At 39.5% G+C, this 20,589-nt stretch overlaps 2 protein-coding genes across 3 annotated transcripts in view; one reads left to right on the top strand and one right to left on the bottom strand.

Annotated features, from left to right (window-relative positions):
• The window catches only part of tonsl (tonsoku-like, DNA repair protein), a 317,986-nt gene that overhangs the window by 82,052 nt on the left and 215,345 nt on the right, over positions 1 to 20,589 (top strand). The gene's annotated exons all lie outside the window — the stretch shown is intronic.
• On the bottom strand, positions 13,426 to 20,519 carry mtfr1l (mitochondrial fission regulator 1-like). Of its 2 annotated transcripts, none has more exons than XM_023284486.3 (8): positions 20,363 to 20,519; positions 19,339 to 19,502; positions 19,084 to 19,191; positions 18,867 to 18,976; positions 18,255 to 18,466; positions 15,724 to 16,111; positions 15,479 to 15,635; positions 13,426 to 15,316 (listed from the first exon to the last, which is right to left on the bottom strand). In XM_023284486.3, exons 2-7 carry the CDS (start codon positions 19,351 to 19,353, stop codon positions 15,518 to 15,520), a joined length of 951 nt encoding a protein of 316 aa, XP_023140254.1. In that variant the 5' UTR covers positions 19,354 to 19,502; positions 20,363 to 20,519; the 3' UTR covers positions 13,426 to 15,316; positions 15,479 to 15,517. The 2 variants fall into 2 exon arrangements, with proteins under 2 accessions (XP_023140254.1, XP_023140255.1); XM_023284487.3 differs by having other exon boundaries at positions 19,339 to 19,416; positions 20,363 to 20,474.

Here is a 20,589-nt window from a genome sequence, read left to right as displayed (position 1 = left end):
TAATGCTGAAGCCAGTGTTAAAGATCAAAATAATTATATACTTGTGCACAAATGTCAAATCGTACAAGCACAAATTTGAATTTTCTACCATCACTTGATCACACTTGGGTTTACATGTGTGGCAGACTTGTTGATGAGGGAGTGTATTTTAAGATTACCAAGGTGTCTGTGTGTGTCTATGTGATGTAACTGTGCCTCACAAGCATTTTGCTGGTTGCTTGTCAAAGAATTGTAAATGGTTGTTATACCGCTTTAGTACCTCACTGCATATTAATGACTTCGCACATAAATGTGTTGTATTGATTTAAAGAAAAACACTCGTTGTAGCTAAGATCTGCGTTTGGAAGATGATAAGGTTATGCAGATGTCTGAACTGCTGCTGAATGATCTTAATAGATATATTCATTCTAACATTCAACCAAGACAAATCACTCCTATACATCTTGCACCAAAGTCAGGATTTTAAGAATACAGTTTTTAATGTAAAAAAAAATATATGTATTTTGATTGCCTAAATGACAAGATAATGTTTACTTTGGGTTATATTAAGCAGAGACTGTACAGGCACAGTCAAGGAGAATATGTTTAAAACATGTTTACAATGATAATGCCAACAGGGTGATGATTTGCAGCCACTATATCTACAACTAGTTTTGTGTGTTAGCATGCAACACCTCTTAGCTGTCACTAAATACATTTAGTGCTAAATGCACAAAAGGTTTTTCCAGGTATTTAGTTAAATACTAATGTATTGGACAAACTGAAATTCTGACCCAATGACAACACTATACAAAAAGTCAAAATCATGAGGGTTTTTCCTCTGGGGATCCTGCACTGTTGTAAAATATGTCATTGGTATACATCTATTAGTTCAGTTCAGTCTTACTAATTTATTTGGTTGGCTTTTTTTTTTTTTAACCTAAAATGGTCCTTCAGGAACATGACCTCAAATGAATTTTGAACACCTTATATACTGCACATCCATGTGGTGCACTGTTTATCCCAAATGATTATCTGTGTTTCCCCTGTTCAACAAACAAACATATGACATTTTCCGCAGTTGGAACTTGCGGGCTGCTTTAAGTCCAATTTATGCTTTTTGCATATGTATCCACAAGGAGAAATCCACATGGGACAGTAGGCATGCAGCCCCAAACTTGTGATCCGAAGAAACTCTTTCAAAGCCATTTCAAGGCCAGTTCAAGCTTTCTGTAACTGCATGTTCACCACAACCTGCAAGTATTTGCACTACATAAATTTCAGCATTCACCCAAGCCCACGAGGGTCCACGTGGTTCCCTCTGTAGTAATCTTTTGGTTTCCAAAGCAAATACTTGTTAGGGGAGAGACTGAGTGAGACGAATTGCCATTATCTGTGCCTTAAAAAGTTCATCATCAAAGAAGCTGTAACTGAAGTAGTCACTGTTTGCTTCTTCTTTTGAGGAGCTTTGATCACATGTTTTCCGATTGGGCCCAAACACAGTAGGTAGTTTCAGATTCTTCAGGAATCCTGTGCCATGTCCATGTATTGTGCTCAGCTCACCTCAGAAATAACCACACTTACACTGTGCTATAGGTCAGTCTGTAAGTAGCTGCTATATTCTGTCGTGAGGATTTACAGAAAGCCTTTCAGAACCAAACATTGGAGTCCAGTGGGTTTTTATGTAGTTGATATGAGGGGTAATGCGACATTCTGCATAGCAAACAGATCCCTATTGTAGTAAGAATGGAACAATGTAGTTGTCTGTTTGCAAATTTCGCATTGGTCTGCACACACGGATGTGGGAGGTATAAAGTATTCTAGGATGGGTATTTCTAAGCAGGCTTGAAAAACTGCTGGGCAGGTCCTAACTTGGAGGAGTGCCATTTTTTCAGCCATCTTTATGTTCTTGTTAAGTTTCAGTCTTCTCCACTCAAACATCACCAGCAACAGCAAAAATCTTAGCATGACTAAAAGTATGTACACTAAGGCACAGACAATATTCCTCTTAAGGAATGATGTCGATCATTAATCATTAGATTGGTTAAATATTTCAACCTCAGATTTCCACCAAGACTAAAAGTTAAATATTACAGCAAGCTGCAGATAGTTACTAAATTTTCACTGTTTTCTGTGGCAGCTACATATACAGAGCAGAAAATGAACATAAATGCAAAAAGACCCAAATTGATGGTTATGGTAATGATGCAGATTCCTAGTTAAAAATATGACTTTCGTGAAAATGTGCTTCCATGCTCGACTCTATGTTGTTGATGTGTTGTTTATTTCAGCTGTATCCCTGTAAATAATTCACAACATGACACTAAAAAGGTTGCTTTCCTTGTAAACAGTATAGTCGGATAAATCGGTGCCATTATGCCTCATTGTGGCTCAAATAGCAGGAGGTTATGAAATCCCCTCTCAGATTTTGTCACAATTACATGTGCCAAACTCCACATTTTGCCTCTTTCTGGTGGGTTCTCAGCTTCTCTGGGAGACTCAACATGTCACCAAGTTATTCTTGGAGCGTGGCCTCCTGCTCACACATGGTATTTGTATCCATTTGTGGCACCAAGAAGACAGGATCGGTGTTGAATCAAATTTCACGTTTTTTCGTTGAAGTATAAGGGTCGATAGAACTAACATATGGTTGTAACTTTCTAACAACTGAGTGGAAACTGATGGGAAAGTGACTTTCTAGATGGAAAATTATCGGAATTGTTCTATTAGTGGAGCTTCTTCTGTACAATGACTGCTTTCTAATTTAACACTGCAGCAATTCTATTATTTAAAATGATCATAAGGCACTGCAAAGCTTCTCTGTAGATGTCTGTAAATTGAATAATTTCAGAGTGCACAGCAAATATGTGAAGCAAAGTAAAACCCGTAATTTGATGTGCATTCACTGCACATTAAGGGTGACATACGGAGAACGAAGTGATCTGATCAGGTTACTATTAATAGCTGAAATGGCCCTTTAACGTCCATCATCTAAAAGAGCACATCATCTATTTATTATCTGTGTCCTCAGCTCAAAGCAAAACTGAAAATGTTAGCAATTATCAATGACCCAGCCTGACATTATACAACACACACACACATACACACAGACAGACACACACATATGTCCCAGCATGTGTTGCAGTGATGGGCAAATGGATTCCCTAAGAACCAGGGCTAATTAGTCGATCTTATTATGAGCCACCCTCGGAATAGTCTCTGCAGAGTAGGACAAAGTAATGAGAGACAGGAGTATAGTCTGTGTGGGTGTGTTGGTGTGTGTACACTGATACTGATTCATGTCAGGGCCCTTTCTTGCATGATTATCCCTCCATCTCCTGATATTTTATGTCCTCATCTCCGCTGTCATATGTACAACCAATGCAAAAAATATCTAATCTTAAAACGTGTTCCAAAGTTAAATTAACTCTAAAGACTCATACTGTGTCATGACTTTTTTTTTTTCCCCCCAAAAAAATGACAGCATGTACTGTAGTTATGCTTCACTTTGGAGTCATGATGACATTCTGGGAAATACAATTTCACACCAGAAACTAAGAAGACTGAAATCACGCTTGTGTCTGCTGCAGCCAGGAGGCAGATATCTTAGACTAGTCAGTGTCTCCAGGAAAGAAATTCTGTCATTTTAATTCTGGTTTTAGCACAAATCACACAAACCAGATGTAACATTCATGAGCTGTGGAGGTTCAGCCATCTCTGAATCTATATCCTATAAGAAAGCCAGGCCAGCTTTTCACCTTTTTCCATCTTAGCTCTGTCCAAAATTTAAATAAAAAACACCTATGATCACTTTTGGAGCTCACTAATTATGTTTTTAGTCAATCATCGTCAAAAAAGTAAAAAAAAAATAAAAAAAATCAACCAGGCCAACCTTGCGAGACTTCCTGGTGACTCAACTGGTTGCCTGGCAACCTCATGGTGACGACAAGACCCTACTCAGAAGTGCACTATCGATCTTCTCACCAAGCCCTCAGAAGGAATGCAGAATAGTGGGTGCATATGTGTCCACAAGCATCCTTACATTCATTTTCTTTTAACACAGCAGGTTGAGAGTATCGCCAGGTTTGTCAAAACACCAACTTTGCCTCATCTGTCTCGGCTGATTCACGGATCTTTCGGCACCTCACAGGATCTCACACTTCAGAGGTGTAAAACTCGACTGATTGAGATACTGAACACCGTGTCTGCTTTCTGCACTGGACACTGATTGAAGTGAGAGAGTCGCTGTTCAGACTGAAGCATCATTCTTTCAGCACTGTATTTGACCCAGCGACGCACCGCTGACCCCCCGGTGACCAAGTAACTGGTCTCCAGCTGGTCATTTCTAAACCTCAGTATGTGCCAGTCAGGGCTAATGAGACAACAGAAGCTAAAAGTAGCACAGAGCAGCAGCTGATCCATGCTGAGAGCACCACCTCTCTGACTGAGGAGCCGTCAGAGCCAAAGGGCTTTTCTCCTTTTGCACAAGCTAGATATTGTAAATTCACTCTCTTTTTTGAAATTTGTGCATTTTGCCATGATGGGGTGTGTTTGTCATATGTATCTGTTGCAGGAATCATGTTCACAGAGTTAATTTTGCTTTCACCAAAAAACATTACTGGAAAGATGAAAACATTGGATACTTTCTGCAGGTAATCAAGCTGTAAGTTCAAATAACACCAGCAAAAATCGCCAGAAGTACACAGAATAATGTTGCCATAATGTTAACATTTTCTTACCGCTAACAGTGCTTTAGTCTGACTCTCAGTATTTTATGAATTTAGCTCTTCATCAGTGTTTGTGGGTCTCAAGCCCTTTTGCTCCTACAGAAGTGTGAGCCCAGTAACCACTTTAGTTTAAGTTGAAACACTCACATTGCACATACAAAAATGCATGAATAACACATAATTTATCATTTCAAGTTAAGTTCTACTCATAGCACGCACATTTAGTTAACTTTTTTGTGTTCAGAATCATTTCTTTGTTTTACCGGTACTGGGATATCTGGCCGTCTGTAGCTGTGGTCATCTGGAGGACTTCAGGCAAGAAGCTGCATCAGGGGAGCAGCAGGTTTTTGTAGAGCCAACAATCAGACCATTCCAAGTGCTGCCACTTCAAGGGGTGGACCAGGTTAATTTGATTAAATATTACTTTTTTCATTTGATTTACTTGATGCAATTAGAAACATTTTGCGTTTGTTTATTGTGATTATTTTGACTAAGTAGTCTAATTGTACCGTTTTGTGTTTTTTGTTGTTAATTTAGGTGTTGTTCTTTTATGATCCCCCCTACTGTGTGGAATTGGTTGGATGAGCCAGTATACATATATCCCCTTTTGTGCAGTGTTTTTAAAGTCTGTTATGAGTTTGTTTTAACAGTGTACTTGGATCTGGGTTATTTTGTTGCCTTTGGCCTTAGTTAGGCTCTTTACTTTTGACCTCTTTCTTGGCATGAATTCAGTATTGGTTTTTGTAACTTTGGTTTTTTGGCTGAAATAATTTTGGATGAATTTGCCTGTCAGTCCTCGTGCTTTGCAGTTCAGACCCTCACCAGAAGACATACACTTTTTTTTAAAATGTCTTACAGAATACATATAAAAATTCCATCAAACAGTAGTTTATTGTAAAAATAAATAAATAAGGCTAAACAGTGTACTGGGTGGGGACTATTTTCAGTGGTGGATTAATACACATTTGAAGTGCTAGTGATTTATATAGTTTCAGCATGAACTGAAAACAAGACAGTATTGATGATAATGTAGAAACATAACACTCATTGCAACAGTGTAGCGCTTTCCTGCATTTTTATTTAATTTTTCAGGTATATTGCACTGAGGAAGACACTATAAAAGACAGAAACAATACTATTTGCATCAATTTTCTAATCAGCTTTTGTGGGATTTGTTGTCACTGACAAAACAACATAATATAACTAGTGTTCTCCTTCATGTTCCGCAAAAATCTTGACAGACACAGGGCCACCCACTGAAACGTGATTATCTGAGACAATGTTTGTCCACCATTTGCCAGTTGGATAAATGTGCTATAAACATCACCGACTCAAATGTCGGTGATGTCACTGGAAGATATTTTCTGGCTTAATGACAGCTACTGTAGGGAGAGGAACATTTGGATTACCATAAATAAAGAACACTGGGTCACAACCTGTCATATGACTCTTGTATTTTGACTAAAATATGATCACTGGGTGCACACTTCATTAGAAATGTAATTTATGAGTCATTAGTCTTCCATTCACACAAGCGGCCTGAAGTGAGATGTTTTATTTATACTCTGGGTTGGTTCAGCCAAACAATATGATTTGTTGATGACGTGCTCCAAACATGCTGTTAATCCCCATAAAACATGACTAGCCGGGCTGTACTGGTTCACATGCCAATTCCTGTGTTAATAAGGGAGCTAGTTAGCTGTCCCATTGTTTTTCCTCTACACTGGAATCACATATACTATTTCAACTGTAAGATATTTAGCAAAAGCTTAAGGAAATTACCTTATGAGCACTAATAGTTGGATGCAACTTGGATGCATCACTCATAGCCCGGGGTCTTAAAATGAATTGTACAAACAATGCCAATATACCCTATGCTGTTTCCACATACTCAGAGATAGATTAATAATATTTACGCCTGTTTAAATTGTTTATTTTGCACCAGTTGTTTCAACATTTAAGATTTAGCAATATTGCAAGATCTGCTTGAGGATTAATGTGCCTTGTGGTAAACCACAAATATGATTCATCTCAAGTTTTACAATGGCTTATTTGTATTAAGACATTTAAGGTTGGGCTACAGTGTGCAGCCCCTGGCCTCAGGTTATCTTTGTGGTTTCAATTGTGGTTATTTGATAATTGGTTGTAAACCACAGCTAAAGCGTAATTAGAAAAATAAACGTATGAATGTGTGTTAATGGGGCCATGATGGTGCTGTTGAAAAATTTGATTTTTGCTTCCAGGAATCCACCAGCAGGTTTACCAGGAGACATTAACAACTGCTCACGGCTCAGCAGTTTGGTGATCGTGTTTGAGTAAATTGGTTGAAATGGGCGAGGCAAAGGCATCAAATGGTAAAAAGAAACTACATCAGCTTAATCACCAGCCATATCAGCTTCTTATCAAAAAGGATAGTCATTTAGTGAAGCAGATTCTAGTAATTTTTCATTTAATTAATTTCCCAGTGAGGCCATGTCGAGGAAACTCTTGTTTACTTCCAATCATATCTTAGAACATGTTTTGACCAAATGGTAAGGAAAAATCACAGTCACATGTCACTTTGGGCACAGAAATCTGCCATGTGATTCAACCACTGTGTTCATCACAGCTATATGTACAGCACTTAGAAAGCATATTGGCTTCTGTGAGTTTCCTTTTTGCACAGAAACCTCATCATTAATGAATAACTGCCGGATAGGCCATGATACTGGGGTACCATCTGGGACTCACAAGCTGTCGCTTATCAATTTCTTATCAAAACATGACTCAGAGCTGTGGGGCAAAGAGATGAGGAAGAAAGGAAAGAAAGGATAACAGTTGTTTCCACTCCCCCCACATTTTTCCCCATGTGCTTGTCTGAATTATATAAATACAGATTATTTCTTTATTTACTTGAGTCACCAAATTTGGTTGTATTGAAAGAGTTTGAGTTGACCCAGTCCTCAAGATGCATTCAAGCTGTGTCGTTTCTAAGTTAGCTGATGAACGCCATGTATCATCCATGAAGAGCTGGCAGACTAAAACAAGGCCACAAGGATGGCTTGCTCTAATTAATGGTGTAAAATGATGGATTTGAACACGTCGCAGATATCTGGGTGCTCTACTGTCCTCATACAGATTCCATCAACCTTGTCTGTAACCCTTTCTCATTACACTGTTCATTTTCCATCGCTTTTTCCATCATTTGTCATTTTAGTTGCACATTTTAGAGACTAGAGTTAAAGGACATTTGGGTAAATATGCTTACTTTCTTTATGCCAAAAGAGCACTCACAGTCAGCTTATGCAGGTCAGCCAGTAGGTCTGAACCCAGAACCTTATTGCTGGCCCAACAACAAAACCACCTGCTTAATAGTGTTTTAGGTCTCCCTTGTGACACCAAAACCACTCTGGTCCATGAAGGCCTCGACTCCACAGACCTCTGAAGGTTTTCTGTGGCATCAGGCACCAACATGTTAGCAGTTAATCCTTTGATTCCTGGAAGTTGTGAAGTGAAGTTTCAATTGATTGGACTTGTTTTTCCATATCAATCTGACTGAGATTTGAGGAATCTGGAGGCAAAGTCAAGTCTTCATCATGGTCCTTAAGCCATTCCAGAGTAATTTACAGTGTGGCAGGAGGCCCCATTCTGTTGAAAGAGGTCATTTAGGAATACTGTTGCCATGAGGGGATGAATGTGGTCACCAACAATGTTTAAGAAGGTGGCATGTGTCAACCTGACAACCACATTTATGCCAGGAACCAAGGTTTCCCAGCAGAATATTATCCACAGCACCACACTGCCTCTGCCAGCTTTCTTCCCATAGTGGATCCTGCCACCATCTCTGTCCTGCACATACTACATCCATCCATCCAGTGTAAAAGAAAATATGATTCATCAGACCAGACCACAATCCTCCATTGCACCATAGTCCAGTTTTGATGTTCATGTGACTAATATAGGCACTTTAATTTGTGGACAGGAGTCAAGCAGTGATGAACTATGTGTTCTGACAGCTTTCTATCAAAGCCAACATTCAAGTTTTCAGAAATTTTTGCAAGTGCAACTCTCCTGTGGGCCCAGCCTTCACTCCCCAAGCAAGTTAGTGAGTCGCTGGTGCTCATGACCCTGTGACCAGTTCACCAGTTGCCCTTTTTGGAACACTTTTAGTAGTTAATAACTCCCTAATTGTGGGAACACCCCACGAGAACTGCCATTTTGGAAATGCTCTGACCCAGTTGTCTAGCCATCACAATTGGACTCTTGTAAAATGCACTCAGATCATTATGCTTGGCCTTTTTTCCTGCTTCCAACACATCATCTTCAAGACTTGACTGTTCATATGCTGCCTAATATAGCCCAGCATTTGACAAGTGCCATTGTGACAAGACAATCAATGTTATTAACTTCACCTCTCCGAGGTTTTAATGTTGTGGCTGATCAGTGTGAGCCATGCTAATGAGCATTTGGTCTGATCCAGGAAGAGGTGTTGCTGTCTTTTATGCTAAGTAAACTGGCAGCTGGCTGTATTTTCAAAATCAGCATACAGACATGACACTAGTATAAAATATTTTATCTAAATCTTGCCAAGAAATAAAAAAACTGTTTTTCTTAACTGTCATACAACTGTGTCTGGAAAGCGATTCACGTGGGATCAAATCAAAGACAGATTAAGGACCATTAAAGAGTTAAATTCATACCTGACAGATTTATATATTTTTTTCTCTGTTGTTCTGGGAAGACAAGTTTCACAGCACAGAAAAAAGCAGCAACAGGTTCACCACAGCATGACAACGAGAGGCAGGGCAACACCGCACTTAAGTGCTATTAACAGTGCCACTTATAGACGCAATTTACTTTGCATCACAAAGCAATCATGTTTCGAGGGCAAACCCACTAATAAGATAGAAACACTACAAAAGCCCCAAAATAGAAACAATGGAGTGAATTCAATGGAACTGCAGTCGTTCTTGTGGAGCTGTTGCTGTTGTGAGTCATAAGTGTTAGTTTAGTCTTGATGACGCGGGCGGATGCGTGGGTGACACTCGGGGACGGTGGGCGGCTGGGAGCAGCAGATGCAGCGCTTGTGTTCCCCCAGACCCTTGTCATCCACCCAGTTCCCGCTTCATTCGGCTGGTTGTTGCTACGATACAACATGGAAGATGACACTCAACCTGAACACGCAGACAAACGCATCAAAAGCTGTTATGTTTTAACACATTCTGGGATTTTTTTTTTTTTTTTTTTCAGTTTCAGACACAATTGAAATGTCTTTGCACGCATCAAGTTGTTGTGAAGTCAAACCACGACTGCTTTGGTGTTAGCACTTAGCATATCACTGCCATGGTTAAAATTAATCACGCCTTAACTCTGTCTGACGTGCATATTGTGGGGTATTTTTAAGTCAAACGAAAAGCATGATGATACTTCAAATGCTGGCTGCTCCCACAGGTTGTTTTCTCTCTTGTGCGGATAATGAGGAGGACAGATTTTGGAAGCTGTTTTGATCATCGTGAAGCTCAGTGCACTCTGCCTCTGGTAGTTCCTTTGGTACTTCCAAAGCAGAAGGCCATTAAATCCAGGAAAACCATAATTTAAAAGCAAATATAGGTACAGTTTCTAAATACACTAGTACTCAGATAGAAATAAAATGTTAATTCAGTTTTGAACTATGAACTGAGAGACTATTGTGTGGCTGAGGTTGAAAGGTCTACTTCATATAAGTTTTTTGGGGGGGTACTAATGGCAAATATTTTGTTCAAATGTTGCAATAAAGAAGACGCTCTTGTAGTTTAATTACCTCAACATTGTTTTAATGTATCAAAATGGACTAAAGTTTAATTCCAGCCTCTCTTTCAGACAACAGGTGAATCAGTATCTGCTTATCATCTGTTGATTTTCAACATTAAATGCAGCAACTGCTCTCAATAATTTCAACAAACCAATTTACTTCTGCGCTTTAATTTTGGATATGGTTTTCTAATGCGGCATTTTAACGTGTCAACATGAAGCTATTTGCTGTCGCTCCCTGAAAGGTGCAATTTGGCAGTAAATAATGCCTCCTGTGACACATTCTGTGTTACACCTGAGTTATGAGAGTGAAGGCTGCTGGACTGATCCGTCTCCTCCTTGCTTCTGTGGCAGTTCAGCTGTAGCTCAGACATTCCCTCCCTGCTGCAGCAGCAGCTTCTGGCACATTTGTCAGGCACATTAATCAAAACCAAAAACTCTAACCATGTTTCTGCCCAAAGTAAAACTTCCATCCAATTCTCTCGCCACAAAGGGACCCAAAAAAGCAAGTCCTCTGATCATATTGTTCTTGAAAGTAACAAATGCCTCTGGGCAGCATGAGGAAGCATCTCAGAGGACGTTGGAGGGATGTTTCTGTTTCCAGTGACAGATCTCCTTATGAAGAGCTTCCAGCAACGTAAGGAGACATTGACAAAAAGCTCTGAGGCTCAGGGAGGTGAAGGCGCCATGCTGACCAGTCAGGATGACAGATACTCCACCTGTTTGCGTGTTTGCTGCTTCACTGCCATTTTTCGCAGTGCAGAAACTTGGTTGGAGCTTTGAAGTTCAAATTTTGTGTTACAAGGCCTCACCAAGCTTAACCAACATTGAAGAATAAATTTACTGAAATAATTCCTGCTTTTTTTAATCATGGTAGTGACTGAGATGGTCTGATGGTTTTCTACTGAAATATGACATTTTTACGAAAATAGCGAGGATAGTGTAGTTCTAATATTCCCGTGACTCATCTGTAATTTCTTCTTTGCCGTCAGACTCATTCAAAATCAAGGCACCCTTATTAATATAGCACATTTAAAACAGCATGAATTGACCCAGTGTCCTTTCCATTTGAGATCAAACACAAACATTACTAATTTGCACGACTAAAAGAAGTAATAAGTGTGAATAATCATCTCTGGGTACTGTGAATAAGATCAAGACCTTACAGTAACATGGAGAGAAACCAAATGATTTCCTTTGTGTGAGCACTTGGCAACAGTGGGGGGAAAAATATATAGGTTGTTGTTCTTACCTGTGCAGTGCCCGCTGTTAAAATGTAGCATAATCATATGAAGATATACATTTGCCTTTTGATGATTTAGTAAAAGATACAGCCAAAGGTCAGCTTGAAGATGCCCAAAAGTTCACAAAAGTGGTCCTTGTTCATCCAATCTGCTTCAGACTCGACTCTGCACTGCTTCAGGTCCTAAGCAATACACCCACCAAGTTTAAAGCAGAATGGATGAACAGTTTTTGAGACATGCGAAGAAAAGACACAGACATTTCTCGATTTTCAGAAGAGGAAATTAACTCGTTTTACATCAACGGTTAACCTGTAAGTGTAATCAGTCAAAGCTGAAGTTGGTTTGAATTTCTCAAGTCAAGTCTAAACTTGTCAGATTTGTCATTTTCTACAGCCTTAGGAAACTTCCAGTAGCTGCTCACTCAAAAGCGCATTAGCCCGCTTTGAAATTCTTCTATCGAGTGTCATAGTAATGAAAATGTGTCAATGTCACTTTAAACTAAAAGCCTGTATTTATAGGTTTAACAGAGCCTCATTTTGACACTGAGCCCTATTAATTGAGCTCTCCACAGACATCTCCCTGTATCTAAAATAGGTAGGAAGTCCACCGTGGAGGTGAAGAGGGACAAAGTAGGCCAAGGACTCTCACAGAAAATAGACTGTGACTCACTGAGGGGCCACATCATCCTGGGAAAGAACAGAAAGATGGGAAAGAATATGGGTTAACAATAATCCTAGAAATTACAGGCGGATCAGTACAGACAGTTCAGGGAGTAATCAAGTTGAGAGGTGCTGCATGTTGTGACGGTCTGTCAGGTTTCATTCAGCCAGAAAATGGTGTAAATTGAAGTTCTGGGCACATAAAGCTTATTTTTCAACATGACAGGACAACACAACATGAACGCTAGTGCTGAAATGGATCAGTGTAGGAATGCAATAAATGAAATTTTTTTCAATTAGTTTATTAAAGTCCAATTGCACTTTTCATTACTATATGTATTTGACAACTGTTCTTTATCTTTACTTTCACAATAAGGTTTTTAATGTTTTTTTTTTATATACATTTCCATTTAGTCGTCAGTACTTCAATAATTTCAATTCCACTTTGAATGCAGGACTTTGACTTGTGCTTCTTGCAAAGTAATTTTGCATCAAGCACATTAAAGTTAACCTGTCTGAAAGCTCTTAATAATACCATTGCTTATTGGTTATAGACACAATGTAAAACTAAGCCAATTCCACTTTCATCACAAGTCCTAATAATTGCAGTTGGAAAAGCTATTCATATAATTTACTTTAGTAAAAGTAGAAAAAATTCCAAAAGAATTTAAATTAGTCTTTATACATTTGGGTAATTTTACCTATGATGCATTATATTTTTGTGTGTAAAATCATCAACTCAATAGTTATTCTAGTTGTCTAATGAGTGTAGCAAATGAAAAGGTTCAATATTTCTCCCTGAAATGGACTAGAAGTGTAAAGCAACAGAGAATGTAAACACAAAATCATACCAAAGGGCTGTACTTGAGCAAATACACGTAGTTACTTCTTCCACTGCTAATAGCCCAGACTGATATTAGATGACCCCCTGTTCAAGATCATTAGTTTATACAGGAAAAAAATTAACAGATTACTATTTTTGTTCCCCTGCACTGCCCCCTTGTGGTGACACTTGTCCCTGTACAATAATTACATGCAATAAAGTAGTCATAGTTTCAAAACATCAGCACATTCTTTATTTACAAGTCCTTACATGACAAAAAATAAAGATACAGACGGTGGCGATGGCGGGCTCAACGCTACACAGATGTAGAACGGTGACATAAACTAGAGTAGAAGTTCAAAACAAAGATTGCATTTCCCTCCACTTATTACCAGGATGCAGTTGGTAGTGTAGGCTGTGTAAGATTCACCATCCCAAGTACAGAAAAAACAGTCACTTGCATATAATATCTGCCTCAGCTAACACTTTCTTCACCTTGACCAATGAGGAAAAAATAATTATGAGCATTATAGTTTGTGTGCCGTTCCAGCAATACAAAACATACTTCAACTCCACTGCAGACAACTACACACAGAGAGGCGCAATTCTTGTTCAGTTCAACTTAGCAGTAACTTCTCACACTGCAAAACTACATTAAAGGATTCCCACTCACAAAAGCATAAACATGACAACACACTAAGGAGTGACATGGGTGGAAGTAAAAGTATTTTTGTCATTAAAAAAAAAACAAAAAACAGGAGTATCAACCACACTGGTGGTTAACATGGTGCCTATGTTTGGGTATCTTAATAAAGTTGAGAATGAAGGGCACATTCAGGACATAAGAGGGCAGGCAATGAAGGGTGGGCTGATGAAAACAAACCCGTGGCACTTTGAACTAATATGGGAATAAAACGAGGCATTGGAGCAGGCAATAGATCTGTGGTAAGGCATTTACAAGAATATTTATCATTATAATCCTGTTTGATACAAAGATTTTACGGTTTTGTCAAAACTCTGCATATAGAAGGACGTAAAAGATCTCTTACACATAGTTGTCTCTGCCCAAAATAAAAAAGAAAAAAAAAATCACCTCTTAAATGTTGTCTTATTAACTCTACATTAAACAGGTGGTTTCCTCTACCAAGTTGCATATTATACGCAGGGAAACTTGTTTCTACAAAGGCCTGTACAGACTTGCATCAGTTGTTATGCTCACTGAATACACAGCTCATGACAGGTGCAGATTTCACTCTCATATCTTCTGATTCACACACCACACGGCTCGCTTTTCAAACAACATCACTGATGCGTTTCTCACTCCTTTATGATTAGGTTTTAAAATCAGTGTCCTGTGACTATCAATCTATATGTTAATCACAAACAAAAAGGACAGGCATAGGAGGTGCAGTGGAGCAGGCGACATACAGTACATGACGCTGTGCACATCTGCAAAGTCGTTAATGAAATGCAAATATCAACAGCAAAGATCTGAAGTTATTTGTCCCACGGTGATGAGCTACAGTACATCTCTGCATGTACACCAGAGCTGTTTCATCTGTACAGAAAATATGTTCAAGTACATTAGAAGACTTCTTTACATAACGGAAGAAAAAAAAACACAACAAATGGGTATATTTGCATCGCTTCTGTGGAAAACTCATAAGTAAAAATAACAAACTCAGGAAGGGCTTTCCCAATAACAAGATGAATAAAAGGTTTTTTAAAGGGACATTCCTGAATTTAAGTCCAAAGCTCAGTAAAAAGGTTTGGATCTCAGCCTCTTGGAAGCCTTCCTGTAAAATAACATCCCAGATTTACGTAGACCCAAGTGACTGGTCGTCACTGGATTCAAGTCTGTTGAGTCCTTATTGAAATAAATCTCAACATAAAAGCTTGTTTTAAGGGAGAAATACACTGAACGGAAAATGCGATGCAGTGCTCAAACAGATTATTGTTACCCAGAGTTGGCTGTTCCCTCTCACACTGCACCAGCACCGTGACGTTCACATTGACATAAAGTGTTGTTTTGTTTAAACTCTGGCAGACTGTTATTGCCTTGGGTCTGAGGAGCAAGGTTGTGGATCCATGGGTACATTTTCCACAGGCAAAGGCCTAAAAATAATAAGGAAGAGAAAAAACAAAAACTAAGCAAAAAGATTCTGCCACTAAAACATGAACCTCCCCCATGCCATTAAAGGTTAATCATACAAAAAGGCTACAAGAAAAGCCTTCTAACAAGAACTACAAAAACTCTTCAACTTTCTCCTGACTTACATGGAGCAGCAGGATCGGGTATTGGTGGTTATGATCGGGCTACTTCCTTTTCACAGTGGCAGTATCTTCTTCCTTTAGGACAAACTTTTTTCTCAGAGCTTCTGAAATCAACGTGGCTGAATCCTCCTCTCTGAGCGACGTACAGCCTCTATTGTACCTAAAACGACACCAAAAACATGTGATGTCACTACAAATATCAAACAAATGGTGAATACCGAGGAATTTAGTTCACTCGTATGTCTTGCCTGTCTTTGCTCATCTTCATACGGTTCATGTCCTTCAGGATGTCCATGACATCAGCAAAACTGGTGGACTTTGATAGTGAGACTGTGTCCTCCTCTGCCTCCCGGAAGTCCATGCTAGGCCTGTCCAGATCAAAGGTGGCTGATGCTGTCATGGAAACAGGCGGCAGAGGGTCGGGGACCAGCTCTGACACCACAGAGACTACATCTTTCTCATCCTCCTCCTCTTCTTCTTCTTCCTCCTCCTCCTCCTCCTCCGTCACGTCACTGATGACAAAGGAAGCAGCAGCTGTGGCGGCTGGCTGGTAGGATGCCGTCTCGAAAGGCGCCATGGAAAAGCTCATGCTTGTGTCGTCGGGGGAGAGCAGATCCGGGGTCAGTGGGTTGGAGCCTGAAAGAAAAAATAAAAGTAGAGAGTAGAGAAATGAGCTGATCTAATCCACGCAGACTGGACCACTGAACAAAAGTCCAAAGGCCATTTCTGTTTTTAATGGTTGTATCAAGGGATTATATAAACAACTAATTTCCATTGAGTTGAAGGGAAATTTAAACTTAGACTAGTTCAAAAATAAGAAACAGGCGGAGAACAGGCAAAATTCCTCAACAAGAAAAGCACTCACAGACGTATCATTTCAGACGGCGGAAACCTCAAAAAAAAATTTGTGGTAGAAATCACGGAACCATAGAATGTGGCCATTTAATGTAGATCTACCCACAAACAAAATGACATTGTGCTGAGCACAGGCGTGTGTTATGCATGTGTACGTTATGTACAGATACCGAATTGCGTGACCTAAATATGCAGCGGCCGCTGTTAATTGATGGGACTTGGAAACACCCCCACAATTTAATCAATTGTTCCTTGTAAGTCCGCAATGTTCAATTTGTAATATAATCACAATCAAGCAGGCAGCTGACATAGCGTTCACTTGTTGTCATAGTTACAGCCTAGTTACACTTATGTTGTGCTGCTATCTCACAATGATACAGGAATCTTAAACAAATCCATGGATCCAGACTGTAAGCTGCATCACTGCCAAAATCTAATCAGTTGGTCCTTGTGTCATTTCTGACATTCTGACCTGAGTAATGTTGCAAACAGACACAGATCCTCACATAACTCCGCCTCCTTGGTGGAGAAATAACCAAATCAGAATTCAAATGCCAGTGAAATGTGTGGCACTTTGCACCATGCACATTATGCTACAAAGTATGACAACAACTCAAGAAAAACCTGCATGTCAACCACAGCAATACTTGTACTCAATGTGGTTACTCCAGTTACACATTGGTTTACTCTGACACAGTCCACATACTACCTTACTTTCATTTTCTAGATCTATATACTACCAAAGTGCAGTAGTTTTATGAGATGTCATCTGTCCCACTCTTCACCTTGCTTGTTTACAATGTCTGTGTATTGTTGTTACAGTTGTTTTCTGTGGATCATCTGCAACCACGACTTAGCTCTGAATGTGCTGTACAAAGTTTTCTATTCATAGCCACTAAATCAAATTTTCTCTGCAAGATTGAATTATTTCATGCAACAACCATTCAGTAGTTTTTACAGATGATAAAAACTGGAGTATCTTCAAGGGTTATACAACCGGTTTCACATATCTGCAGCACTGTACATGAACATATCACGTATAAAGGCCTAATCTGCATGAGTTCTTTCCTATATTCACAGACCACAGCTGGATCAAAAATCCTTCTTTCATTCACTACCTCCAGTTTAATGGACAATCATAGCTTTTACTGTAGGGAGCAGTCAACTGAGGTTTCAGAATGGAAAAAAAGTACTATTAATAGGGGTTGCAAAACTTTTCACATCCATCAAAAGCAACATATTGTATTGAAGAACTGGATGTAGACAGCAGCGTACATACAAAGAAACTCCTCTTTCATTACATTCTGGAGATTGTGTAATTATGAGTGCATCTTACAGTCCATATATTGAAATTTTAATAGTGTAAATTGATATAAGACAGCATGTCATAAATAGGCAAAAGTTTGTGATACAGCTCATTTCTCAGGAAAAAAACGACCCAACTCGGGAGTGAGCTAAGGAATTCTATTTCTTGCTTCCCTTTTAAATGATATCTATCTGTCAGATGAGAAACCCTATTATATACATGTAAACAGATGACACGCTCTCATATCATCACTCTTGAATTGTTCAGTGGGTTACGCCCAACTGCCACAGAACCGCGGATTATCTTTTGCCACTGACCTACAAACTGATGCCAAGATATCTTAGCACCAAAGAGCTTAAGGGAAATCAGGGCAAGTGACTTGACAACAAAAGAATCACAGTCACATGAAGATAGTAACTCTGTGGTAAAACCTGCTCACACATGCTCAATAAAGCAATCCTAAATCCTCAAGGCTCCGAACAGCTTTACAAACTGCCGCCTTTAGTATCAATAAACAGGGTGCCTGTTACAATCCGCTGCCACAATAATGTTTTTTTCAAATCTAACTCGCAGTTTACAAATGTACACACGGTGGTACATCATTGGTGGGTTACCTACCAGAATCACTCGCCACAATCTTGGCAATCTGTGCGCGGAGTCTGCTGAGCTCATCCTGCAGGGCTGTAGTACGATTCAGAGCAGTCACTCCAGGCTTCCGTAGCCCCTCCATTCTTTTGCCCTCACGGCGGAAGTTGGGCACAGATGAGTTTCTATGGAGCACTAAGAGTGGTGTAGGCCGCCATTCGTGTTTCAGAGGACGAGTGTCACTCCTGAAAATAGAGAAGTGAGTGATTAGGATCACCAAACAGCACTTATTATCATGTAACACCCTACCCAGAAAATAATCGAGCACTAATTTATGCCTTCAAGAGTTTATTAGGTACAGCTGTCCAGTCTGATACAATCCAATAAACCCTGCCTTTGTCAATTTTATAATGGTTATATAACATTAACAATACCATAAGTTTCACTACAGAGCAGAATCAACACCTTTCTGGCACAATATGAACCAAAATGCGACATCAAAGCATTACACATCAGTCCTTTGAGTGGCATATGTACATCTAATAATTGGGAAAATCAATCTGCTTTAATGCAGTTCAGAAGCAATGACTTGGAACTACTCCATAACCTTCACATTTGTCTCTCACGGCTTAGCTGTTGAGTTACCTCACTCTGGCATACGTCTCCTCTTCATCTGCAACAATCCAAGCTATATCTGCCAAGGTAGGAACCATAGGCCCATCCATAGGCCGAAGAGACGGCAGGCCTGGTAGCTCCTAATGCACAAGGAAATAAGTTATTGGAGTACACATTAGAATTTCATGGCAATAAGGGGGAAATATATTTGCTAGACAAATGGGTAATATAGAAGTACTATATGTACCTGGAAACATGCTCTTTGTGGAGGTTTGAGGGGTAGAGTGGAACCTATTCTTCTCACAACACTGCGGGTGGAGCCATGAGGCTTATTCTGCCAGATGGGGATTACTTCCTGCAAAACATAATAATACAACACTGCTAGGCTCTCCAAAAAGTATAATATGTCAGAGCATTCTGTACTATCCTGTAGGTAAAGACAGTATTAAGCAAATAATACAATGACATTATGATGCCATTAACAGCTAGAGTGCAAACTTACTGTTTCTGTTTCCATGACGACGGTGGGTCAGTCTCATTCGATGGAAAATTGAACACCAAAGCTTGGTGCTAGCGGTGTCTGAAGACGGAGCAGTTCAGTAAACAGATGCCATGTTAGTGCAACTGCCAATTCTTGGGATTTAAATTAGTGATTAGTTAGATCATCTGTTGAGAGACACAAGCAGGAGGAGAACTCAAATGCACTGTTACTTTAAGACCAACTTAAAACAGAAAGTTTCACGGGTGCTTGTTTGATTGAGTAATCGTTGATTGGATTTTGAAACCAGTCAGGTTACATGTTTCAGTCATTTAATTTTACAAATGCAAACAACGGAATATACTGTGTTAATACCATTACTGTTTTGGTTGCATTGAATTATTTGGTGGTTGAATGAAATTAGATATCAGTAAGTTTTACTTGACAAGTGAAATCTGACAGCAAAATAGCTGCACAACAAACACTGCATATAGCATGCAAGCAGATACTTGCAAATACACGCAGATGCAGCTACAGAATGAGCAAACACCCATACTTAGTCATCAATTTGAACTTCTACAGTTAAATCCCCCCCCCCCCCCTAAAAAAAATAAATAAAATAAAATAAAATTCAACGCAACATTAACGCATATTAAAAATCTGCCGTCACGGTCAGCCAGCTAGCGTTGGTACAACTTTGTCATCTCACCGGGACAAGATCTACAATCATGTGTGCTAACATAGCTAGCTAAGTAGAAACCGCTAATTAACACTACGTGCTGCTTTGAGTGACGTTTCCGTTGATGGAAGAAGGTAACTAACGACAAGAAAGAAAACCTTTAGTATCTTCATTTTTGGATAGCTTTGCTCAGTCTATCATTAGCCGGTAGCTAACTTAGCTACGGCTATCAAACACACAGGGTTAGCTTTAGCAGCACAAACAACGGCCCCTTGGTTGACCCTCAACTGTATCGTGGTTCGACGTTTTTATCAGTATGTTTCGCTTGTCTTTATAAAATTCAAAATATGCAGCAAGAGTGTAACTTACGGTACATTAATGCCGGAACTTGTAGAGCAAAACCATTAAAGTCTGCAGGAGTAGTAGCTTCTCCTCTACGTCTTTCAGACTGTTGTCGTTCATTAGGCCGGAAACCTGTTCCTCCCTGTCCTGTGATCTGATTGGCTGGAGCCTCACAAGCAGTGCATGAGTGCGTCCTATTGGGGGAGAACAGAAGTGCAGAGAGAAGGAACCAGCAACAGCAAATTCCCTACTTA

The sequence above is a fragment of the Amphiprion ocellaris genome, chromosome 20 (assembly GCF_022539595.1).
Source record: "Amphiprion ocellaris isolate individual 3 ecotype Okinawa chromosome 20, ASM2253959v1, whole genome shotgun sequence".
Taxonomy (NCBI): domain Eukaryota; kingdom Metazoa; phylum Chordata; class Actinopteri; family Pomacentridae; genus Amphiprion; species Amphiprion ocellaris.
This window is presented reverse-complemented; position numbering and strand designations above follow the sequence as displayed.